A 24,848-nucleotide genomic window follows, 5' to 3' on the forward strand; every position below is an offset into this window, starting at 1 on the left:
TGCTGCCAGGATGGGGCCAGGCACTTTATGTCCCTTGTGACAGAAAGTCCCTGCCCACATCTGCCATGGCACTGGGTGACATCTGTACCAGTGCTACTGGTAACGAGGGGGTGCAAAAGGCATTGTACCTGGAATTGTACCATCAGGTTCAGGAAAATGATTTCAGAAATAATCCAAGCGATGAGGGCTGGGTGGAGGGTCAGTGAGACAGCAGTCATCCTGCTCTCCATGCAAACCCACCCGTGGCATGGTCTGCTTTGGGAGTGGAGGCTGGTAGAGTGGTCGGGATGATGACAGAGAGGGGTGCCTGCGGGGATGGGGTGTCTGCAATGTTGTGCCTATGGAGAGGCAGGATGCCAGCAGAGATGCAGGTGCTCACAAGGATGTTCTGGCGGTCCAGCCCTGCTCTCTACAAGCACCATCTCCCCTGGGTTCCTTCACATTGGGATGCTGACACCACCCTGGCCCCAGCCTTTCCTCAGCTAAGAGGGGCTGGCAGGTCCGTGGTGCATGGTTGGTCAGAGCTCTGCTCCCGCACAGCCCAGCTGCTGGATGCAGCTTCGCTCGGCTCCGGCGACAGGCAGGTCACCTCTCTGAAGGTGAATGCAGACTCTGTGCAGGTAAACATGGACCTGCAGCCTCTGCTCAGCCGGGTGTGGATCCACCAAGCCCAGGCAGAGCTCACCTGAGCAGCATCAGGGAAGGTGGGCAAGGGGGATGCTTGGGGACAAACACATGGCTTTTCCTCCCAGTTCTCCTGCCTAAAAGCACCTGGTAGGCAGGAAGGTTTGGACCTTTGCAGAGCTGCTGTTCCAGCAGTAAACGATGCATTCAGCTCCTCAAATCAGAACCACCCTTGGACAGCAGAGAGCCACGGCTCAGCACCAGGGCAGCCCAGCATCGCCCAGCCTGGCCCACGCACTCAGGATTGCGCTCGGTTGCAGGAGCCGCTGGGAAGGCTGGATAAATAGCAGCGGGCAAAGAAGATTGCTTCTCAAAGGTCACCGCTTCCTCTGCACTGCTGTGAATTCCCCCATTTCAATCCCTCCTCCTCCTCCCCATGGCAGCATCCTCTGCCACAGCTCCTGTCCCAGTAGCTCCCACTGACCCCAGCTGCAGTATCAGGAGGTGAAGCAGCCTCCCCATCAAGCCAGCCTTATCCTCCGACTGGGCAGTCATTTCTACAGGAAGGAAAATCCCCAAATCCAGACCATCATCCTGAGAGATTTGCCAAAGGGAGCAGGCAGCTCCCAGCCTCCTGCCCTTTCCTGCTCCACTAAATCACCCCAGAGCCCTCTTCTTTGGGAAAGCAATAAAAGAGAAGGAAAACCCAGAAGACAAACTCCCACCAGCCTGTCTTTGATTGCATTTGATATTGTTTTATTTTTCTAATGCTTTCCCATCGCAGGCTGATCAGGGAGGGAGGGAGGGCAGGAAGAAACAATGCTTGGAGGGAGTAAAAATACAAATTTCCCACTAATATTTGTGTCTGGAGGGGTCTGTGCACTACTAGGGTGGCTATGTCAGGATTTGGGGGTGACAATGCCTCTGAGGATGGGATCTGGGATCTCCCAGCCCCCTGGGCTGCTGACTTTGAGGTGAGCAGGAGATCCCTGTATTTGCAAAGGTGACCGAGCACAGGGCAGCTGCATGTGTGGGCCATGGGTGCTGATCCCATCTCTGAGCCCCTCAATGGCTGGGGGAGCAGCAGGGGACAGGCAGGTGAGGATGCCATGACAAGCTGCACAGCCAGGTGCCACCACCGCTGCCATGCCGGTGGAAAAGGCTTGGAGGAGCTTTTCCATCCGCAACAACCTCACAGAACCAGACCTGTGTTCCTACTTTGTCTGATAAAAAAAAGTCCCCCTGTCTTTGCATGACGCACCAAGAGCCGGGTGGTCCGGGGTGCCCCGTGTCCCTCAGGGGTTGGGCAGGGGTGACAGCTGTGACACCAAGAGGAGCAGGGGAATGGAGGCGAGAGGGAAGGGAGCGGTGAGCGATGGCGGAGGCTGAGCATCCTCGGCTGCTGCTGGGAGCAGCTTCCACCCGCTCCCAGCGGCACCAAGCGTGGCCGCGGCCTGGCCTCTGCCGTTCGCACCGGGAACGGCAACGCTGCCAGCAGCCGCTCCGGCTCTGCTGCTCCGGTGCTGGCAGGGGCGGTGGTGGCTTGCAGCGGGCTGAGGTGATGGTGGCAGCAGGGACAGGCGGGTACAGGCAGTTTTTAACCCTGAATGAGTTAAGACAGAGTGTGAGTGGGACATGAGGGGGTGCAAACCAGTGGTGAGGGCTGATGCGTCCCCTCCACATGGGGCTTTTCCCCCAGGTTGTGTGCCAAGAGACCAGGGGATGAGGGCATGGGGAAACAGGCTCCCAGAAGGGCTGTGGGATCACAGATTCATCTGCCTGCATGTGGGAGCAACCTGGGACAACCCAGGGAATCTCATACCCACTTTGGGGGGGGCGGGGCACATGAAGAGCCAACAACGGGAAAAAATTCCTGGAGAACCTGGACTGTGATGTTTTAGGAAGTGGTTGATGTGTCGCAAAGACAAGACCCAGGATGGTAACATGGGCTTTTTACACTAAAAATCTACAAGGCTGTGAAAACCAGTATCATTTCTGGCCAAGCTGTGGAGCAGTTTGCAGGGCAGAGGGAAGCGCTGCAGAGCACCTCCCCAGCACGCTGACGCAACACCCTGACCGTGCTCCCTTGGGGGTTTTTCGGTCATTTCTTTCGCTTCCTTATTGCCCAATGCTCTGCAACATTTGCACAGGTGCCAATCACTGCCCTCCCTTCCCCTCCACAGGCCTTGCCAGCCTGCACGGGGCTCTGCCTGGCTCCTCCATGGAAAGACACATCCCGCAGGTCCAAGTTGTGGAGTGGGATGCAGGCAGGGACATGGTAGCGATGGGTTTTATCACTTGTTTTTTGTCCCACACAAAGACAGTCTGATCTGTCCCCTCCCAGACGCAGGGAGAAGTCAGTGCCTGGCATCTTGGCCCAGGTCCCTGCTTTGCCACCTGCCCCAGCTTGCAGCTGGGGATGCCCCCACCTCACCCCTGAGTCACGGGCAGGAGCATCCACCCGTCCCATGGCACAGCACGCGTTGGGGCATCCATGCCCAGCCACCCATCGTGGCACCAGCCGGGCTCTCCCCTTCTCCACCCCCGTCCAAACATGACTTCAAAGGAGCTGGGAGGAACCGAAAGCTTTTTCCACCCTTTTTTCAACCAGGAACTGAGAGCAGATTTGCTGAGCAAGAACCCATGGCAGTGGAAGAGGAGGGCCACAGCAAGCATGAGCTCAGTGTCCAGTTAGACATCAGTGAATCCACGCTGGAGCCCAGCTGCAGCACCCAGGAACAGAGGGCTTGCTTGAAGTGTCCTTGTGTGGGTAAGATAAATATGAAAGAAAAATGCAACTTTGAATAAGGAGGTAAAGTTAATTCCTGGTCCTGCTTGGTCCTGGCTGTAAATTCAGTCCACACTCACGTGAGACCAGCAGCAAGCCACAAATCAAGTTATTTATTTTGTGGCAAAATCCACGGCACGTTTTCCCATATAAAAGCCTCAGCAACAGAGCCATGCCAAGCCCAGTCTTTAGAGGTCTCTCCTCAGCCCTCAGATCCTGTCGGTATCTGAGCTCCTCCGTAGGGGTGGCAGGAAGCTGGATGTGAGGCTGTCGGGGAAGAAGAGCCATGGGAGTAGGGGCAGCTGCCCAAGGGGCTCCACGTTGCCAGGATCTGGACAAGTCACCGCCGCGAAAGCCAACATGACTGGCTCTGCCATCACTGTCCCAGCCTCACCATGTGTCACCTGGCTCCAGCCCGGCCAGTGGGATGTGCCTGGGCCCGCGGTGCCCTTGAGGCTGTGCCAGCCCACACTGTGCTTGCCACGCTGCCTGGCACATCAGGGTCCCTGCAGCTTGGGAGTGGGGTCGGGGGGTCTGTGCCCTGGGGTCCTCATAGTGACTGGTCCTAACAGAGCCTGGTCCTGATAGTGACCAGTCCTGATAATGACACATCCTAATAGTGATCAGTCCTGACAGAGCCTGGTCCTAATAAGGTCCTAATAAGGTCCTGATAATGAACAGTCCTAATACTGGCTGGTCCTAACAGTGACCAGTCCTGATAACGACCAGACCTAATAGAAGCCAGTCCTACCAGACCCTGATCCACGCGTGTCGCCGTGGGCGGGCGCTCTGCGGGGCGGAACCCTGGGCGGCGGCTCCGCCCCCACGAGGCCACGCCCACGTGAGACCACGCCGCGCCCCCCCCACCCCGCCGAGGCCCCGCCCCGGTGCCGCCCCCGGGTCCCGCCCGGCCCAGGTGGAGGCGGTGGCGAAGCGGCGGCCGGTGCCGGCGGGACCGAGAGTGGGATCTGAGCGGGAACGCGGCCGTGCCGAGGTGAGCGGGGCCAAGGGTGGGAGCGGAGCGGGGGGTTCCAGTGCCTCCGCGCCGCTTCGCGACCGCCCGGGTTGTTGTTGCTTTGTGACCGGCCGCGTCCCGTCAGCTTCCTCCTCCGCCCTGCGGCCGCTCTGCCCGGGGTGCTGGCCTCACCGGGGGTGGGTGTCTGCCCCTGCTCCCCGGGGGACATTTGCCGGCGTAGGGGAGACAGCGCGGGACCCCTGCTCGGGCTGCGGCCGTACCCCGCGCCCTGCCCGGCGCCCCCGGGGCGCGCAGCCCGGGCGGACGGGGAAGGACCCTCCTCTTCCTTCTTTTCCTCGCGGGGGAAGCGAGTGCGTGTCCCGGTAGGGTGACCCGGCCGAGCGGAGGGGACACCGCGTGGCAGGGCGGCCCTGCCGGCTCCCCTGCCTACTGCCGGCTCCTCTGCCCCGGCTGGGAGGAAAGCACTAACCTACTTTCTGGAGCTGATGGCCCGATAAACAAGCGGGTGTGCAGTTGTGTTTTTGTTTTGTGGGTTTTCCCCTTCCCAGGCGAGCGGGGCTGGCGGCGCCCTTCGGAAATGGCAGCAGCCTCGAAGCCACAGGCGAGGGCAGGCAGGTGGGCAGGGGAGCAGCCCCAGATGCCCCAGAGCATCGTCATCCCCTCCCGCCTGCCGATGCCGGGGCTTTGTTGTTGTTGCTGGTTTGAGGTTTGGTTTAAAGGCTCTAGCACACTCACACGTGCTGCTTGAAGTGGCAAGTACTGCTGCCAGCCCTTTGCAAGCAGACAAAACCCTTTGTGATCAGAAAGGTCCGGCCATCCTACATCCATTCATGCACCCCGCTGGGAGCAGGAGGATACTAGCTCTGGATGTTTTAGCCAGTTGCATTTGCTGTTGGCCCTCAGCAGTTTTGGGCCAGACTGGTAAGGCTGGGCTTTATCCTCGTCCTGTCCTGCCTTGCTGCCAGGCCAGCAGGACCAGGCAGCAGCTGTCCCTCCGTGCTTGCCTGCAGCGGGATTGCAGTGCCCACAGTGGGCCAAGGGCTCTGTTTCTTCCCCCGAAACCCCACAGCTCTCGCTCAGTTCCCCATGCCTGCGCTCTGCAGGGGAAAGGGGACCTGAAAGGCCATGTTGTCGGCTCTAGGTCCCTGCGGCAAGAGGAAGTGCCCTCTTCCCCAGCGTGGCGTCGTCCTTCCCACCACAGGGAGCCGGGACGGTCCCCTGCCTGCGTGTGCCCGGGTCCTGGATGGTCACTCCCAGGGATTTCCAGGGTGAGCTCATTGTTTCGCTGCTCTCCCGGGCTCACAGCACATCGGCTGGCTGCAGAGTTTGGGAGAACACCTCAATACCATCCCATGGCTGTCCTGAGCGGGAAAATGCTGCCCAGTTTGGCTCACTCTGTTGTGCCCTCCAAAGGAGCATCCTTTGGCTCCTGCATGTTTCCCAGGTGGAAAACCTCCTGCAACTTGGAAACATCCCACCTCTGAAATGAGTTGGAGGAGTCAGCCGTAGCCATACCCTGCAGAAACAGGGCCACCTCTGCCTGCTGTGCCCCAGGTGCCACGGGCTCTGCACAGCAACTGGCTTCACAAGTGGCTTCTTGGGCTCTGCCATTCCAAGCTCCTTTGCAATTAAGAGGGTGATCAACACCTGTTGCTGCTCCCTCATTTGGATGGTGGCTTCTGCCTATTCTGTTTGCTGATGACCAAAGCAAGACTTGGTGGCCTCCCCGCTTCCCCTGGTCAGGGGTTTCTTTGAGCTGCACTGCAGCTGTGCTGGAAACTGCAGGGCGAGAAAGGGTAAACCACAGCGGGGGAGAGCAGGGTTTGACACCCAAACAGCTGCCCCGTAACAAATTCTGCAAGATGGGGCTGAACCTGGTGTTGCTTTCAGATGCACGTGTGAGCGGCGCTGCTGGAGCGTGTCCGTGGGTGCTGGCGGGAGGAACAATGGAGGCAGCTCAGAGCTGGGGATGCAGAACGTGGGGATGTGAATCTGATGGGGAAAGGGGTTGGCTGGGTCCTTGTTACCGTGTGGCTAAACAGCTGAACGGCTGCTCTCTCGCCTCGTCTTCCCTGGGGCGAAGGAAGGGAAAAAGGAGAAAAGACTCGTGGGTTGAAATAGAAACAGGTTTGGTAAGACAATAATAAAAGAAGAATGAATAATAATGTGAATATCATCAGATATAGAAAGCAACTCTTATCATCAGATATACAAAGCAACTCTGAACACCCGAGGCGGACACAGTGAGTCCAGCTGAATGCAGACCACAGCGGGCACGGGGAAGTCATGGGAATTGGGCTCCAGGAGCAGCAGCAGGGATGGGACTCCTCAGGAACAGCAGCCATCGAGGAAAGAGAGCGTTTGTGGTACGGAATACTGCTGGGCAGCTTGGGTCAGCTGTGCTGGATCCGCTCCTCCCTGCATTGTACACCTGCTTCCTTGCAAAACGTGGAAAACTGAGGAAGGACCTTGGTTTCTGCAGCAATAAGTATCAGTGAGGTCTTACATTCTTTTATACCAAGTCCCAAACACTGGGAAGTTTACTGAAGAAAACCTTAACTTTATCTCAAGGTGCTATCTCATTGTTCTTGAACTAAATTCAAAGGACTGTGCTAGCTACCAAGAGGAAAATGGAATAACCACATGGAAAATGACCTTGATTCAGCCAAACCAGCACAACCATCTCTGTCAGGAAGCCGAATTCCTTGGGATGAGCTGGGGATTCAGGTGGTTTTTGCATTGTTTGGCTGTGCTGGGCTGAAAGACAAACACATGGACACGGTCCTGTAATTATGGGGATCCAGGAGTCGTGGTCATTTAGGAGACTGCAATGCTTTGGTCATGGTCATTTCCTGGCCTTGGGGTCAGTGCTGAAAGCTGGGCTTGTGCTTGCGAGTGGAACAGAAACCCTTGGTGCTGGTACCCTTTTTCTTGCTTAATCACTGTTTCTTAAAAAAAAAAAAAAGGCACCAAACCAAAACAGAAAGCATTTAGTTGGTGGTTGGTGTCTTAATGAGGCATTTGGGGTAGGGGTTGGATGCAGGGAAGATGCCCTGGGGAAGGTCCATGTGCTGTATGGCTCCAGGACTAACCCTGCCCTCTACTTGACCACCACACAGGACCCCTGTGTCCCCCTTGTCCTTGGGGACCTGCACCCTGAGGGCTGATATCATGGGATGCAGGTCACATTAGCACAGGGGCAGCCCCCAAATAACTGGTTTGGGTGGCAGGGGAGTAACCTGCACCCCTCATGGAAATCAAACATTTGTGGGGTTTGCATGTGAGGGCTTCTCCCCTCCTCCCTCACCCTCCACTAACTTAAATAACTTATATCTGGGGGAATTGTAAGGACTTTATTGAAGCTGCTTAACCCAATCTGAGCACTCCTGGGGATGGCACAGAGACAGCTCCTCAAAAATGGGCATCTCCAGTTGCCGCAGTGAGCTGTGCTGCTGCCCTGTGGGTGCAGCATTCCTGGGGTGGGGTGGGGAGGATGAGGATGGTGGGGGAGACCCCACCACCTGCTCTTGGCAGCAGAAAGGCTGCAAAGTGCGTTGCTGGCACAGGTCCACAGTGACGCTGCAGCGTGGGGAGAGCATCACTGGGTTTTTGCAGGCACCAGGGGGTGGAGGATCCCCCATACCAGGCTTGTGCTGTGTTGGATGGGACGAGCTGCTCTTGCTCTGGTTTTTGTCTGCAGGGTGTGGACCTGGGTGCTTCGAAGGAGGTTGCCTCCGCACAGGGGCCAGCGGGGCAAGCAGTGTGTTGCGTGAGCCTTGAAATGGCTGCGTTGAGATAAGGAGCCTGTTCCCAAAGATAGGGAGCTTTAGCTTTTAGCTGAGTGGATCGTCCTGCCCCCAGCACGGGGCTCATCTCCTGCCTGGGATGAGCCGAATTTGTACGTGAGGCTGAGCACCACCTCCCACTGCTGCATCCCATGCCGCACAGGGATGCTCAGAGCTCATGGTGAGGGCAGTCTGTAAATATGGGTGCTTCTCCCAGCTCCGTGTGGCTTGGTATGCTCTGAAATGGGCAGCAGAGGATTGGGGCAGTCTGCAAGTCCAGCCTGAGCCCTTGCACCAAGTGTTGCTGTCAAAATGAGTGTTTTGCAGAAGAACCAGTGAAAGAAATCTGTGTGTGTCCCCCCATCACACTCTCACACCAAGAATTTCTTTCAAATACAGAAGGGAGGATGAGCTCAGTAATGACCTGGGCATGGGGACGGCAGGCAGGCTGCTCACCCCCTGCCTTGGGGAAATGACGACCTGGGACCCCTCAGCCCCTTCCAGAAGGCGCAGTCATGGTGGGAGCACTCGCACCATCGTGCCCATGTGTCCTGTGTTTAAGCCAAGCTAATGAGGAATTGGAATAGCACTGAGTAATAATGCAACTCTTAGATAAAACCAAGTTAAATCAGTCCTGATAGACCGAGGAATCCATGTGGTGCCTGGAAGAGAGCTTTTCTTGGATCTAGGGAGCAGCCAACCCCCCATGCTTTCCCTGCTGCAACTGCCCTCGCTGCCAGCAGAGACTTTTGCCCTTTGCTCTTTCCGAAGCCCTTGGGACGACTCAAATCCTCCACGTGCAGGTCCCCTGCTCAGGTAGGGCTCCAGCTTGGGGAAGGTGCTGGCAGCACCCACAGCCCCGGCCGGCATGTCTCCACCGTGGGAAGCAGAGTGGGTTTGTGTGGTGCCACCTATTTGGGGTTATTTTGCGGTGAGGGTGTGTGAACCCCCCCAGGAAGGGGTTGGGGAGGTGTGGGGCGGGTGGGCGGGCAGTGACACAGAGCAACACTGACCCACCAGGGCTCATCACCCACCCCAGCAGGTTGGGAAGCCTTTGGGTGCTGGCATTTGCTCTGCCGGGGACAGGTGGGTAATTGCATTGGTAAAAATTAACGAGGGTGGGAAACAGGCTGTGGGAAATCCTCTGCATGGCTTTTTCGATCTGCTGCCAGATCCCCTGGGTGAACCCTTCCCTCTCCGTGCAGATCCCAGTGGCATCACTGCCCAAGGGACCGGCGCCGCACTGCCAGCGATGGAGCCCAGCACATGGCTGCCTTGTGCAACCACGCGAGCCGCCGCGCACCCTCCCGGCTCCGCTTCCCTTCCCCACAGGCAGGCAGGGCTCTGCCCGCCGCGCTTTATCAGCTGCACCCAGCACAGCCCCCCCGGCCGCCTCCGTGTCCCCTGCGGTGGTTTTGCTTCCTCCCGGGGCGTGCTGCGCGCTCCAAGCTCGCTCGGGCTGAACAAACCTGCTGTGGTTGCCCAATGTCCTGCCCAATGTAGAAAATGGGAGAGGATTTCCTCATGGCAGTGCGGAGGAGGTTCTTGCTCATGGCGGGGGCTGACTGGGTTCTCATCACCCATCGCGGCATCTGTACCCACCTTGTAACCTCACCGAGATGGAAACAAGGATTAAAGCTCTTGTGGGTGATGGTGCCAATCGTGTGGCTCAACAGTGTGAAGGAGGGGACGGCTTAAAACACCCCCCAACACACAGCGGTCCTCTCTCAAGACTCAGAGTGAAACTTTGCGTCTTTGTGGGTTTGCCAACCAGCACGCATGGGGAAAAGATGGAGTTGCCTTATCTGTGGTGGGGGGAGAAAAAAAATCAGCCTGATGCCATGGTGCTGGGGTGTGAAATGGCCATGTGTGGGCTGGGGTCTCCACCATGGGCACGGGACACACGGTCCCTCAGGGCCAGGAGGGTTCCTGCAGCAGGGCTATAAAGTGTATTTTGGCCTTTAAAAAGGAGCCTAACTACTCAAAGCACAAAAAATAAGCAGCAGATGGAGCCTGGCTGCTCCTCAGCTCACGAGGCTGGTGCTCTCCAGGTCTCCCCGTTTCAGTGGCGGTTTGGGCATTCTAAGAAGAAATAGGAATATCAAGGTATTTAGTTTCCTACCCTATAAGTATTTTTCCTTTTTTTTTTTTTTTTTTTTAATAATACCTTTTTCATTTCAAGAGCTATTTATCCTGGGCTGCTTCTCTTGCATCTGAAATTTGAGACTGGAAAATGATAAAAAGCTTTTAGAAAGGCAGGAGAAGGGGGGGAAGGTGCTGGGAAGCTGCTTGGGGTTCTCTGCTCAGGTGCGAGTCCGTGGGGGCTCAGTTCTTGGAGCAGTTGGACCTATTGACTTTCCTGTCTGGGGCTCTTAATAACCAGGAGCACCTTTTAACGAGGCTCCGGTCTTTAACGCTCTCGTGAATCATTTATGGGCAGCTGCCACGCTCTGCCTAATGGAAAAACGACTCTTGTGTGAGCGTCGTGATGGCTGCAGGGCCATTTCAGGGGCATCCCTGACCCTCTGCTTGTTCCCCTGTGAGATGGAGAGGGCAGAGCAGGGGTGCGATGGATGCTCTGAGGGTCCCTCTCCTGGCCCTGCACCCTCAGGTGGCTCTGAGCTGTGTTTTCCTCCTGGTTTGATTGCACCAGCCTGATGGACTTTTATTTCAGCACCGATAATGCCGCCTTCCCCCCATGGCAAGGGTCTCGGGGACTGTGATCACAATCCTCGTCTGAGCCTCTGTGCCTGTGTCCATCCCCCCAACCAGGGCTGCTCTGCAGGGTTGTCTCTAGTGTCTCGTACGATAGTTGTGCTCAGTTGTCCCCAGCTCTGCAGGTTGTCACTTGACCTTGCAAACCATCCCTTTGCATTGCTTAGAGCATCCCAGCATGTCTGACAGTGACGCCTGAGCCACATCACCTTTTCCATCACTTTCATTCCTGGGCGTGCTTCCTTGGGTCAGCGTTGGCCATGATTCACCCCAGGGCTGGGACCAGTCCTGGTCACCCTCCTTGTGCCTCTCCTGGCTGAAGATTAAGACCTTGTCCCAGTTGCTCACCAGTGCCCCCCACACACCGTCCCTCTTAGGAGGGGATGGGGGCTTCACCTCCTTGTCGTGGGGGTGAGGGCAGTGTCTCTTGCTGCTGGACATCAGGCTTTGGTGAATGTGACAGCTTTGTGAGGGGAGGTGGTGATGGTGGGTGACCTCTTCTTTTTATCAACCAGACCACGTTACCCCCCTCCACCCATTTATCACTCCCCATGGGTGGTGGCAGGGTCCACAGTGCATTCTTCTCTCTCCCTGGAGATCTTTTCCAGCCTGCAGTGACCCTGTGCTGTCCTGGGACCCCTCTTCCAGCTGGAAGCTCAGCTCAGTATGTGCCCTTGAGTGCAGAGCCCCGCATCCATCACCCCCTCACTGCTGTCACCACCTTGTTCTCATGGCAGGATGTTTGTGCAGCCATCCCCCCACACCATGTCACCTCTCACTTACCTTTCCTGTCCCCAGGGCAGAGCCACCACATCTACCCTGAATGCCCTGGGGACAGGGCTGATGTGCGGTAAAACTTCTTTTTGGTCAGGATTTGTGCCTGGGGATTGTTGCTGCCCCCAACCCACGTGGCCAAAGGGACTTGAGCCATCAGGGGCTGCTCCCTTCCTCCCCCATCTCTCAGTGCCAAATATCGCATTAAAGCACAGAATCGTGAAAGCTGCTCCGCGTGACGGGATGGCAGGTGCCACCAGGTTGTGCCAGCTCCCCCGGGAGCTGCGTCACCTCACCCGCAGCTCAGGGGGAGCTGGGTCTGTTCCTTCACCCTCGCTGCCTGGGGAACTGGTGAGGATTGGGACCAGGGTTTTCAACATCCTGCAAACCTGCTTCACTGGGAATCCCAGAGGTTCCTCACCAAGGGCTGCCTGGTGTGTGATGGGAGCAACTGGGTATGGGATTTTGGGATAGAGGTGCAAGAGCAGCTCTGTGCAAGAGCACCTTGTCCCCTCGCACCTCTGAGTGATGCAATTTTTGTGCTCCTGGCTGTGTTGACTTCTGCTGCTGAGCCATTCCCCAGGGTCAGAGGAAGATGATGAGGGTGTCCCAGGGCTTGCTATGACCCCAGTGTGTCCCCGTTCCCAGCTCTCCAGAGCAGCTGGCACCTTGAGCTCATTGCTGGCAGCCCTGGGAGGAAAACAAACAGCGTTTCCAGCTCACCAGCGGGACGGAAAGTTTTACTTGCTGGGGCTGGACTGCCCGGCTGGCATTCTCCCAGCTTAGCAGCTATTAAATACCTCGATGAGGCCATTGCATTTCGCGTCCACTCTTCACAAGTGTCTCACTACGCGAGAGCTTTGCCCGGCAGCAGCGGGTGAAAGCTCCCTGCCAGCCCCACGCCGTTCCCCTGCCACAAAGAGAGGTGCATCACTGCAGACGGCAGTTTTTTTCTCCTTCCACTGCCTGGTCCTTGTCCCCAGTGTCTGGCTGCCCTGTCCCCCGGGCTCACGATGCTCCTGCAGCCCTTCACTTCTTTCCCATGTATGGCTTTTCATTGCAGCCTCTATCGCTCCCCACCAGGTGAGGCAGGAGGAGTTCGACCATGTCTCGGGGCTCCCGTGCATGAATGACGGAGCAGGAGGAGGAAGAGGAAGGCCGCCGTCGGTGTTTGCCATCGAGTTGTGCTGCAGAGGATCCCCACCACTCTTATGAGGTAGGAAAACCTCAGCAGGGACCAGCACTGACGGAGCCCCCAGGAGGAATTTGGATACTGGTTGCTCCCCGGGGAACTGGTTCCATGAGGATGCTCCTAAAGCCAGGCTTTGCTTGTGGTGGGGTCTGAGGGGGCAGTCGTGCTGGGGACTCAGAGTGCTACAAAAGTGTCCCTGTGCATCCTGCTCAGGGACGTGCTGCAGAGGGGGGTGGCAGGTCCTGGTTGCTCAGCTGTTGCCAAAAGAGAACGGAGCCTTGCAAAGCTGGATTCTGGGCAGAGAGAGGAGCCAGGCCTGGGGATCAAGCTGGGGATGCTCACAAGACCTGTGCAAGTCTGCTGGGCACTGGCACGTGGCTGGGGGGATATGAAGAGGCTGGAGGGGGCTGTGCCTCCCTCTGAGAGCCCCCACAGCCCCTAATAGGATCTGGACTCCCTCCCTTGCACTCGGATGGAATTACCTTTCCCATAAGGTCCTGCCTTGTAGAGCCAGGCTGTGAGGACCCTTGGGAGGGGATTGCTGGAGGAATTAACCACCTCTTGGCCATTAAGCCTCCTCCTGCTTGCATGTTGTGCTGAGGAGGATTCAGTCTTCCATCCTGGTGTATGCACACATGTGCCGGAGGGGAGCATCCCATGGGGACACCACAACATGTGATGGGTCCCAGCCCTGGGGCTGGAGGTGACATGGGCTGCTCCACCTCCTCTCACTGCAGAAAGAGCCGTCCTGTGAAGAATTTACTGAGAATGGGGTGTTTTCAGGCTTTGCACATCCTGATTTCCCGTGCACGTGCTGAGCGGGTCAGGTGCATCCCGATGGGGTGGGGAGCACAAGCCAGGCGTCCTGCAGACAGGTGATGGGGATGCTCTTACCCTCTCGTGCCATCCCTCATTCTGCTCCCAGCAGGTGAATGGGTGGTCCTGGAGGACTGGGAGTGAGGGGGAGATGGAACCCACTGCCCACCCAAACCTGGGGAGAGGGTGTGGATGTCAGGGACACAGTGGCTGAGCTGATGACAACAGGGTCAGTGGCAGGGTTTGCTGATGCTGGTGAGATCCTGCTGCTGATGAGGCCTCCTATCCTGCTGAGACTCAGCCTCTCCCCACACATGAAATCCTGGGGGGACGTTTCTTCTCACCTTGCCAACTCCTTGCACATCCCAGCCTGCCAACCGCCACCGGCCCGAGATGTCAGCCGGCAACAAGAATGGGGACAGCTGCTCCAGCAGCAGCCGCCTGCAGAGCAAGAAGCCCCCCAACCTCTCCATCATCATACCTCCCCGGGAGGCAGAGGAGGATGGTGCCCGCAAGGAGGTGAGCGATGGGGAGCTGCGTCCATCCTGCACTGGGCATGGGGTACCTGCCATCCCTAGGGGACTGTTCCTGTGCCATCCCTAACATCCTGCTGTGCCTTCCAGCCCTCCAAAGTCCCCATCTACCGAAAGAGCAAGAGCCTGCAGGAGCCTCGCTCAAAGGGATGCGATGGCTCGGAGCGCCCGCCCGGCTTCCGCCGACAGACGTCCCTGTCCCAGAGCATCCGCAAGTGAGGGACGAGGAGTGGTGACGCGAGGGCAGGGCAGGCGCCGGTGGTGGCTGGGTCACTGAGCGGTCCCTTGGTCCCTGCTGGGGTGTCGTGGCTGTGGGTGCCACAAAGGACTTGCGATGGGGATGTGGAGTTGCAGCTTGGAAGGGAACACCTTGGAGGGTTTTGTGCAACTCTCTGCTTTGTCTCCCTGGTGTCTGCCTGGGGATGATTCTGTAGCAGAATTGTTTAGTGCTAATTCACACCATTGTTTTGTGCACTGGGGAAATTTCTTAGCCCTGTTTATGTAGGACCTTCACAATCACCTTGAGCTGTATATCTGCTGCAGCCCAGACCTGATGCACTGTCCTGTGCCAGGTGATGGAGTTACCTCTGCAGAGAGACCCAAAGGCCAGTGATGCCTCTGCTCATCCCTTCCCCAGCCCACAGCCAGCTCAGAACTTGCCCTGCTGCCAGCTGAGCTGGGACATCCCAACCCGAATCACAGCATCATAGAATAGCTTGGGTTGGAAGGGACTGTCAAAGCTCATGGGCAGGGACTTCAACCAGATCAGCTTGCTGGAGGGAACACCTTGGGGGGTGGTGGTGCCTGGACTGGGGGGACCAGATGGTTGATAATCCCACCCATCGTGTGTCCAGGGGCACAGCGCAATGGTTTGGTGTCAGCGGCGACTGGGAGGGCAAGCGGCAGCAGTGGCAACGCAAGAGCTTGCAGCACTGCAGCATGAGATATGGCAAGCTGAAGCCTGCCTACCGTGACCTGGAGCTGCCCAGCCAGGAGGTCCCCTCCTTCCAAGGAACCGAGTCACCCAAACCTGCCAAGATGCCCAAGGTAGAGCTCAGGGTATGGGGTCCGGCTCCCAGCCTTGATCCCGCAGCATCCACACCTCTCCCCTCCTCCAGATCGTGGACCCGCTGGCCAGGGGCCGTCCCTTCCGCCATCCCGATGACACCGACCGTCCCCACACGCCCCACCACGTCCTGCCCCCGCTCACCCCCGGCGTCGTCTCTTTGACGAGCATCCGCTCGGGCTACGGCCGCCTGCCGCGCAGGAAGAGGGAGTCCGTCGCCCACATGAGCTTCAAGGCGGCCGCCGCGCTTCTCCGTGTGAGTTTTGGGGAGCATCTTCTTCCTCATGTGGGTTTCAGCTCTGTCTCTGTTCAGGTTTAATCCCTGCCACTCGGCGTTGGGGAGGGAAGCTGTGAGAAACCCTTGGTGCTGCAAAAACTGGGGGGTTTCTGGCTGTTTACCATCGTTTGCTTCCCCTGCCTAAGGGACGCTCTGCCCTGGAGCCACTGGCTCCCAAGTGGAGGAGCAACAAGAGGAGCTTCATGTACCCCAGCTTCATGGACGAGGACGTGGTGGATGCTGCCGATACCCTGGACTCATCCTTCTTCAGTAAGGCAAGTGCTGTTCCACGGGGGTGGATGTGGAGCTGCAGGGGCTCTGATGAGGACCTGTGTGTCGGTGCTTCGCCTGGGAGCAGGAGCATCTGTGGCCGCTGTGCCCAGTGCTGCAGAGCCCTGATCTGGGTGATGCTCCTTGGGGATGATAAGGAGTGACGCTGCCACCGTGGGCACATCTCGCACCCTGTGACATGCAGTTCATGGGATATTGATCACGATTGTCCACTCGCCAGGCTGGCCTGGTGGTGGCCATGCTCAGCCAGGGGGGGTTTCTCCTTGATGAAGGATCTAGAGAACAAGTCTTAAAAGGAGCGATCTCTGGAGGGGCTTAAAAGACACATAATGAGGTTCTTAGGGACATGGTTTAATACCGTTGTTGGGTTAATTGTTGCACCCCTCCCCATCATCCTTCCAGATGGACATGCACGATGAGACGTACTCCATGCCTGATGATGTATTTGAGTCGCCACCTCTCTCAGCCACATACTTCCGCATGCGCCCCATGGGGGACAATGCCAGGGTGTCCCCCGAGGTGGAGCAGCCCACCCCGTGAGTATCAGCTCTCAGCAGATGCTGCCCCCAAGGCTGCCCAGGTCCCCTGCCGCAGTCGGGACAATGTCCCCAGCCATCCCTGCCATGGGGCACTGAGTACTTTTGCCATGCTGCTAGGAGGGTGAAGCCAAGAGATGCCCCCAGCCCTCAGCCCAGCATCCTCTGTCCTGCCTCAGCTCTGGGGTTGCACATGGGGGATTCCTCAGCTGGCCCCTTTCAGCAGGTGTGATGGGTCCTCATGACAAGACAGTCCTTGAGGTGCTGGAGCAAGTTCAGCGAAGGGAACGGAGCTGGTGAAGGGTCTGGAGCGCAAGTGTGATGGGAGCGGCTGAGGGACCTGGGGGGTTCAGCCTGGAGAACAGGAGCTGAGGGGAGACCTTCTGATCTCTGAACTGCCTGAAAGAGCTTGGAGCTGGAGGGGTTGGGCTCTGCTCCCAAGTAATAAGCGACAGGATGAAAGGAAATGGCCTCAAGTTGCACCGGGGGAGGTTGAGGTTGAATCTTGGGAACAATTTATTCCTGGGAAGGGCTGTTGGGCATTGGAACAGGCTGCCCAGGGCAGTGGTGGAGTCACCATCCCTGGAGGGGTTTAAAAGACACAGAGGTGAGGTTCCTAGGGACATGGGGTAGTGGTGCAGCTGGCAGTGTGAGGTTAACCTTTAGACTCTATGATCTTAAAGGTATTTTCCAACCAGAGTCATTCTATGATTCTCTGGGTTTCTCTGCTCTCTGCAGGCAGGAGGGTGTCCGGCTCACTTCGGTCTCTGCCGGCGCTGGCCCAGCTCCCCAGCGAGGGATGCGCATCACTTCCAAAGTGATGCACTTCGCCTTCGACCGCAAGAAACGCTACTATGGGCTGGGGGTGGTGGGAAAGTGGCTGAACAGGACGTACCGGCGCAGCCTGAGCAGCATCGTGCAGTCACAGCTGGAGATCACCGACAGCCACCGGTGAGGGGTCTGATGAGACCAGCATGGGCACAGGGGACTCCTTAGCTGAAACTCAGATGCGTGTCCCCCTCCATGCTTGGGGGACTGCAGCGTCTCTTTGTCCAGTCACCCTTGAGCTGCTCAAATTTGGGGTCCTTTCTTCCACAGGCCGTATTTCACGTACTGGCTCACCTTTGTCCACATCCTTATCACCTTGTTGGTCATCGGCACCTATGGCATCGCCCCCATTGGCTTCGCCCAGCATGTGACGACAGAGTTAGTAAGTTTAAGAGCTACCAGCCAGGGCTGTCCCCTCCCAGGGGACTCTGAAATGGCAACCAGCTGGCTGCCAAGGAGAGCAAGGGGGGTGTCTGGGGGTGCCTGCAATGCCCTGGGGGCTGATCCTTCCTCTGGGGTTAGTCCTGGGGAGCTGCAGGGCTGCATTGCTCCCCAAGTGCCCTGGATCCATCTTCCAGTGTCTCACACTGATGTGCTCCCTGCTGGGGCTGGGAGCATCTTGGGGTGCTGCTGGCCCCCGCTGATGAGAGGCTCCATTAAATAACCAGGATGAGGAGTCTGCAGCGTGTTGCAGTGGCATGTGTGCTGACAGCAGAGCTGCTCTCTCTTCCACATCACTGATGGGACCCAGCAGCCCTTCCCCTCACATGAAGGGGGCCCCCCACGAGTAGAGGGAGAGGTGGCTGCACCCCTGCACAGCCCCCTCAGCAGGAGCTGACCCTGGCCCCACTCGGCAGGTGCTGCGGAACAAGGGTGTCTATGAGAGCGTCAAGTACATCCAGCAGGAAAACTTCTGGATTGGACCCAGCTCGGTAAGGGCTTTGCTGGACCACCAAGGCTCTGCCCCCACCAGCCTCTGCTCCCCCTGCCCAGAGCCAAGGGGGGGCCCTGGGGTGCTTCAGGGGAAGAGCTGGACCCCTTGTCCCAGCCCGCTGCCCCAGGGCATCAGTGTCCCCATCCCTCTGGGACCTGCTGCCTGATCCCTGCTCAGAGCTGCAGCATCATGTTGGGATGGTTGGAACAGGCCACATCCCCTTCCCACCTGCTTTCCCTAGACATGAGGGAGAGATTTTTGACCCTGAGAGTGGTGAGAGCCTGGCCCAGGTTGCCCAGAGAGGTGGTGGATACCCCATCCCTGGAGACATCCCAGGCCAGGCTGGACAGGGCTCTGAGCAACCTGAGCTGGTGAAGATGTCCCTGCTCATGGCAGGGGTTGGACTAGATGAGCTTTCCAACCCAAACCATCCTGTGATTCCGTTATTCCCCCCGCTGGGGTATTGGAGAGTCGGGACTGTTGCCTATGGGAAGCCCCTGCCCCTACTGAGTTCTCCCGGGGGCAGCTGGAGGGAGGGGAACTGTGGGGGCAGACATGGAGCATCCTGTGGACTGGTATCTCCCTCCCAGATTGACCTGATCCACCTTGGAGCCAAGTTCTCCCCCTGCATCCGGAAGGATCGGCAGGTGGAGCGGCTCATCCAGCGCGAGCGGGACCGGGAGCGCGGCTCCGGCTGCTGTGTCCAGAACGACAGATCGGGCTGTATCCAGACCCTGCCGCAGGACTGCTCGGTGTGTGCCACCCCCGCGGGCACTGGGAAGGGCTGGGGATCCTTGGAGAAAAAGGGGAAAACACCTCAACCCTGCACAGCACCAGGGCAGTATGCGTGGCGTCAGGGCAGTGCACTCCTAGCATATAGAGGGTTGGTCTCTCCTCCAGAGTAACAAGCAATAGGACAAGAGGAAATGGCATCAAGTTGTGCCAGGGGAGGTTTAGATTGGGTGTTAGGGAACAATTTCTTCCCCAAAGGGCTGTGGGGCATTGGAACAGGCTGCCCAGGGCAGTGCTGGAGTCACCATCCCTGGAGGGGTTGGACAGATGTGGAGATGAGGTTCTCAGGTACATGGGGTAGTGCCAGGGGCGGGTTAACAGTTGGACTCAATGATCTCAAGGGTCTCTTCCAAACAAAATGATTCTGTGATTTGCTGCAACGTCCTCAATCTCTTCGTGCTCCTCAGGAGACGCTGGCAACGTTCATCAAGTGGCCGAGCACCAATGCACCAACCATGGACTCGGGGAAGAAGCGGACGTCAGGAGCCGTGTGTCACCAGGACCCCAGGTAGGAGTCACAGCTGGGGAGAGGTGGGACAGTCACCTGGCTGTACGCAGGGCATGGCAGAGCTGCTACATGAGACTGCATTTCCAGCTTGGCTGCCTTAAATTCTCATGTCCAAGGGGCTAGGGGGTCCTTACACACTGTAGGAGAGCGATAAGGAAGAGGGAATCAATGGGGAAACTGAGGTGGGGTCCCATGGGGGGTGAGCTGGGATGGGGGATGCTGTGAGGGGACATCGATGGGGTGTCTGACAGATGCAAGTGCTGTGGGGTTCACGTGCAGAAGGCTCTGCTGTGAGGGGGTGTAGGACACCAAGGTGCAAGATCCCTCCCAGGCCAGGGGATGGGGCAGGTCCCAGGGGTGTCTGTGCCCAAGGCAGGTCTGGGAGGAGGGATAGGTCTGAGGGAGACCTGTCCTGACCCCCCAACCTCCTCCCACCAGGACATGCGAGGAGCCAGCATCCAACCCACCCCATGTGTGGCCAGACGACATCACCAAGTGGCCGGTAAGAGCCCAGTGACACCATGAGCTGCATGACACCGTGGTGACAGGCCCCATGGGAGACACAGCATGTGACAAGCCATGCACAGGGGCTCTGGGGGGAGCCTAGGACCAGACCATGACCTTGGCTCCTCTCCCTCCTGCTTCTAGATCTGCACCTACGAGACCAAAACCAACCACTCAGGCTTTGCCCACATGGACTGCGAGATCAAGGGCAGACCCTGCTGCATCGGCACCAAGGGCAGGTGGGTCACAGCGATGGGGATGCCTGGCCAGGGCTCAGCTCCCCCCACTGCCTTTTGTTGCCCTGTCAGTGTCTGGAGCAGTGCCAGGGGGAGGTGGGGATTTTGGAGGCTTGCAGGCGGCTGGAAGGATTGTGGCAGCAGGACTGGCTGCCGGGAGCAGGGCAGGGATGGTCAGGGGAGTGGGGAGCGAGCCCTGGTCCGAGCCCACTGCCCTCTGCCCAGCTGCGAGATCACGACGCGGGAGTACTGCGAGTTCATGCACGGCTACTTCCACGAGGAGGCAACGCTCTGCTCGCAGGTGAGTGGGCTGGGATGCAGGATGTGATGCTGGTAGTGGGTCACGCATTGCTGTGCTGATGCCGAAGGGGACAGGTGTGAGCAGGGGATGCAGGGTGCAGGGGTTTGCTTGGCTGTCAGTCAGGCTCCTGGTGCTGCTGCCTTGTTGCTGTGGGGCAGGAAACACAAGACTTAAAATCACAGGATGTCCTGAGTTGGAAGGGACCCACAAGGATCATCAAGTCCAACTCCTGTCCCTGCACAGGACAACCCCAAAAATCACACCATCTGTATGAGGGCATTGTCCAAATATTTCCTGAATACTGGCAGACTTAGGGCTGTGACACCTCCCTGGGGAGCCTGTTCCAGTGTCCAGCACCCTCTGGATGAAGAACCTTCTCCTAATGTCCAACCTGAACTTCCCCTGACACATCTTCCTGCCGTTCCCTCGAGTCCTATCACTGGTTGCCAGAGAGAACTTGAGGCGATCTCACCCAGGCAGCCTTGGTGTCCTTGAGAAAGGGATATTCTGGGTGGGAAAACAGCCCCTCAGCATCTCCTGGGGCACTGGGGGTGCTCGGTTGCTCCCTCCCCAGCACCTGGGCAATGCAGGTGCCCCACACCACTCAGGGTTCCCCCACAACTGACACGTGGCATCACCAGCCGTACGTCCCTGTGACCCATCTGTTGCTCCCTGCGGCACTGAGGTGTGGGCTGAGCCTTCATCACCCTCCAACCCCCCACCTTTGCAGGTGCACTGCCTGGACAAGGTCTGTGGTCTCCTGCCCTTCCTCAACCCGGAGGTCCCTGACCAGTTCTACCGCCTGTGGCTGTCCCTGTTCCTGCATGCCGGGTGAGCCACGGCCCCCACACCCCTAGGGCATGGGGAGTGAGTTGGGAGCAGAGTATCCATTGGGATGGGCTGGGAGAGAAGTGGGGAGAACACCTCCAGACCACAGCAATAAGTGGAGGGTGTTTTGTACCATATCTCATACTCCAGGGCAGCAGCATAGAGGGCTGGGCAGGGGTCTCTAACGTGGGGTCTCTTCCCCCAGCATTATCCACTGCCTGGTGTCCGTGACATTCCAGATGACAGTGCTGAGGGACCTGGAGAAACTGGCAGGCTGGCATCGCATCTCCATCATCTTCATCCTCAGCGGCATCACGGGCAACCTGGCCAGTGCCATCTTCCTGCCATACAGGGCAGAGGTGAGAGCTGGGGGGGCTCTACCCACATCACCCCAAACCCTGCCACCTCCCCAGGGACCAAAGGGATACTCCTGCCCATCCCTGTCCCAGCAGAGGTTTGGGGAGGGGGCTGCAGGCTGCAGCACAAAGCTCTCTGCCTCTGGCAGGGGGGTGAGAGGCTGGTGCCCGCATGGCAGGGGGACGAGGGGGGTATCTCTGCCACACGTGTGGGGGTTTGCACATGATGCGTGAGTCACGCGTCACCCTGTGTCAGTGTGCGTGCAGGGCTCTCGGGCAGGCAGATGGCTAATCTGCTGGCAGCCAAACCCTGCCAGGCTTTAAATGAGATCACGTCCAGTGCCCTAATCCCCACGGGGGTGCGTCAGGACAAGGCTGGGGGGGCTGTGGTGATGCTGCCTGGCTGCTGAGTCACCAAAAGCAGCGGCTCTGTCCAAACAGTGCCAGTGTGCTTTTCCTCTTCCTCCCGTGCCAGCGTGATTGTGGCGCCCCATGGCAGTGCAGCCCTTGGAGGGATGCAGGAGCCACATGCATTTTGCAAGGGGAGGGGACAGTCTCAGGGGACACACAGGGACATGTCCAAGGTGATATGCACAGGCTCTGGCCATGACTTTCTCCATCCCCGCAGGTGGGCCCCGCCGGGTCCCAGTTTGGCTTGCTGGCCTGCCTCTTCGTGGAGCTCTTCCAGAGCTGGCAAGTGCTGGAGAAACCCTGGAAAGCCTTCCTCAACCTCTTTGGCATCGTCCTCTTCCTCTTCGTCTGTGGCCTCTTGCCGTGGATCGATAACATCGCTCACCTCTTCGGCTTCCTCAGCGGCCTCCTCCTCTCCTTCGCCTTCCTGCCCTACATCACCTTCGGCACGGTGGACAAGTACCGCAAGCGAGCCATGATCATCGTCTCCTTGCTGGTTTTCGTGGGGCTCTTTGCCTCGCTGGTGGTCTGGCTCTACGTCTACCCCGTGAACTGGCGCTGGGTGGAATATCTCACCTGCCTGCCTTTCACCAGCAAGTTCTGCGAGAAGTACGAGCTGGAGCAGATCCTGCACTGACCCCACCAGCGGGGACGGGGCTGATGGTGATGTTTTCCATGGGGTGGGTCTTCACCAGCCTGTGGGAAGTGGTGGCTGCAGACCACAGGCACAGCTTTGTCCTCAGTGCTGGCGGGTTTGGGCTCACTCCAGTTAAACAGGAGATGGAGTGGGGAACAGGGCTGGAGCCAGCCCGGCCTTGCACCCCTTGGGGCTGCTCTTGGTGCTGGCAAGCCATAACTGGTTTGGGGACAACCCAGGGCTGAGGGAAGCGGGGTTTTGATACGGCCACAGCCAGGCTGGACCCCCGGCTCTGGGGCAATGGACCTCGAAAGCACCTGACAATGATGCTGCCAAGGTCTCCTGCCTGTGTCCCTGCCTGTGCCCCTGCTTGCCTGCAGCCCCGTCCCGTCTCGGTGCCCCTCTGGGTGCTGCAGCTCATACTGTGAACACAACCCCCTTTTTTGCAGGGGTACTTGTTTTTATCTGCAACTGTTTAGGCCAAGGGTTTCCCCCACTTTGGGCTCCCCAGTGCCTCTGCTGTGTCTCTGAGGTGTTCAGAGCTGAGCTTCAAAGGTGTTTTTCAGTCCCACTCTCACATCCCATGCTCCCCTGAGGCTGCAAAAGGAGCTTGTGCTTCCCCACCTGGGCTCCTCACTGGATGGAGGGGCAGGGCTTGGGGCAAGGGGGGTTTCTTTTCTCCATATTTCAGTGAAATTCCCTTTTCGGAAGCAGATAAATGGCACGTGTTGCCTTCATCACACTAGACCGGGATGCAGGCGGGGAGAAAACGGCCCTGGGGGGTTGTGTGGCTGCTCCTCAAGCCCACAACCCGCTCAGGAAGCCATCGCTGCTCCCACCTTTTGCTACTGCCTTGAGTCCCCACTGTTACCCCTTTTGTTTTTTTCAAAGTGTAGAGACCCAGGTAGCCCTTCCCACCTAAATGGGGCTGGACAGACGGAGAAGTGCAGGACGGACGGGAGCAGTTGCTTGAGGCTGCACGTCCCCGCCTGTCCCCACCTGTCCCCAGCACCTGGGCTGCTGCTCCCCAGCATCTCCTCCTCCCTCCCACTGGCCTCAGCATGAAGGCAGGTCCTTCCCGGGGTCCGGGTGACCCTGTGGGGCTGGTTTGGACCTGAGCTGGTGCCAAGCTGTCCCTCCTCTGGTGTGTGTTGCTTTGGTGCTGGTGACTGTCAGCGCCGATAAATGGGGGAAGGTATAAATCCCCCAGATGGGATGTCCTGGGATGAGTATTCAAGGGCTGGGAGCTCAGCTCCATCTGTCTACACCCTCTGTCTGGGTGATCCCGGGAGCTCTGTGGCACCGGCATCTCTCCCTCCATCCCTTCCTCCATCTCTACCTCCACCATGGGCCAGATTTCAGCCCGGCTCCGTCCCTCCGGTAGCTGCTCCAGCCAAAGACAGACATTTCACCTCATTTGTCTCTTTTTGATACTTTTTGTAAAAGCTGTGGGGTTTTTTTTCCTCCTTAATAAATTTCTACCTGTATTTAATGAGACACACAAGGCCTCTTCTCCCTTCTTGGGCACAGGGATGCAGCACTTTTAGTGGGTTCTGGTTCTTTTGGTGATGGTCTTGTGCCCTGATGTTTGAGGATGCACTGTATCCCTTAAATCCCCTCCCTGGGAAGGAACAGAATTGGAGGATCTCCAGCAGAAGGAGAAGCCAAGTGCCTGCAGCAGAAAGACCGCTGGAGCATCCTGATCCTGCCCAAGGGCAGAATCCCCCCGTGTCCCACCCTCCATTGGATGACCCAGGCTCAGAAGCCCCAAGGGGTGTTGGGTGGTGCCCCCACTCTGGCTGTTACGGCGAGGCAATGGTCGGAGTGGGGCAGGAACGCACGCAAGCTGTGAAGAAAACCACCGTCACATCTTTATTTGCTGCAAGGTGTTTACAGAAGGCTTGTCCCGGGACAGCTGCGAGTTTTGGGGGGCAAATGGTTTGGACTGGCCCCCAGGGAGGCTCAGGAAGGTGCAGCTGGGGGTGCACTCTGGGGGTCTGGACCCCTGTCTGGTCTGGGGGCTGCTCAAGGAGGGCTTGGCTGGGGGGGGCTCCACTTATAGCGGGGACTCAGAGCTGGAGGCATGTGCATGTATGGGCTCTGCTGGGGGTCTCAGCAAAACGTGGGCACATAGCCCTGC

The 24,848-nt window shown here is 58.2% G+C and overlaps 1 protein-coding gene across 6 annotated transcripts; it reads left to right on the forward strand.

Moving 5' to 3' along the window:
• The first annotated feature begins 4,290 nt into the window (after positions 1–4,290).
• Positions 4,291–24,212, forward strand: RHBDF2 (rhomboid 5 homolog 2). Of its 6 annotated transcripts, XM_071816441.1 has the most exons (20): positions 4,299–4,406; positions 5,530–5,656; positions 6,569–7,115; positions 12,746–12,878; positions 14,040–14,189; positions 14,294–14,418; positions 15,058–15,250; positions 15,322–15,525; positions 15,693–15,821; positions 16,240–16,373; positions 17,112–17,324; positions 17,472–17,583; positions 18,059–18,133; positions 18,726–18,887; positions 19,335–19,435; positions 19,874–19,937; positions 20,084–20,476; positions 21,207–21,307; positions 21,510–21,663; positions 22,289–24,212. In XM_071816441.1, exons 4-20 carry the CDS (start codon positions 12,792–12,794, stop codon positions 22,706–22,708), a joined length of 2,817 nt encoding a protein of 938 aa, XP_071672542.1. In that variant the 5' UTR covers positions 4,299–4,406; positions 5,530–5,656; positions 6,569–7,115; positions 12,746–12,791; the 3' UTR covers positions 22,709–24,212. The 6 variants fall into 6 exon arrangements, with proteins under 6 accessions (XP_065708696.1, XP_071672539.1, XP_071672542.1 ...); XM_065852624.2 differs by lacking the exons at positions 5,530–5,656; positions 6,569–7,115 and having other exon boundaries at positions 4,291–4,406; positions 20,084–20,178; positions 20,401–20,476; XM_071816440.1 differs by lacking the exon at positions 6,569–7,115.
• The last annotated feature ends 636 nt before the right edge of the window (positions 24,213–24,848 follow it).

This window comes from Patagioenas fasciata, chromosome 18 (genome assembly GCF_037038585.1).
Source record: "Patagioenas fasciata isolate bPatFas1 chromosome 18, bPatFas1.hap1, whole genome shotgun sequence".
Classification (NCBI taxonomy): domain Eukaryota; kingdom Metazoa; phylum Chordata; class Aves; order Columbiformes; family Columbidae; genus Patagioenas; species Patagioenas fasciata.

What these genes read in the sequence shown, in the direction of transcription:
- RHBDF2 (XM_071816438.1), top strand. Translation starts at nt 12,792, where the DNA reads ATGACGGAGCAGGAGGAGGAAGAGGAAGGCCGCCGTCGGTGTTTGCCA. An exon ending in CGGCCGCCGCGCTTCTCCGT is followed by an intron (nt 15,526 to 15,692) that starts GTGAGTTTTGGG and finishes CCCCTGCCTAAG; the next exon opens with GGACGCTCTGCCCTGGAGCC. An exon ending in TCCCTGTTCCTGCATGCCGG is followed by an intron (nt 21,308 to 21,509) that starts GTGAGCCACGGC and finishes CTCTTCCCCCAG; the next exon opens with CATTATCCACTGCCTGGTGT.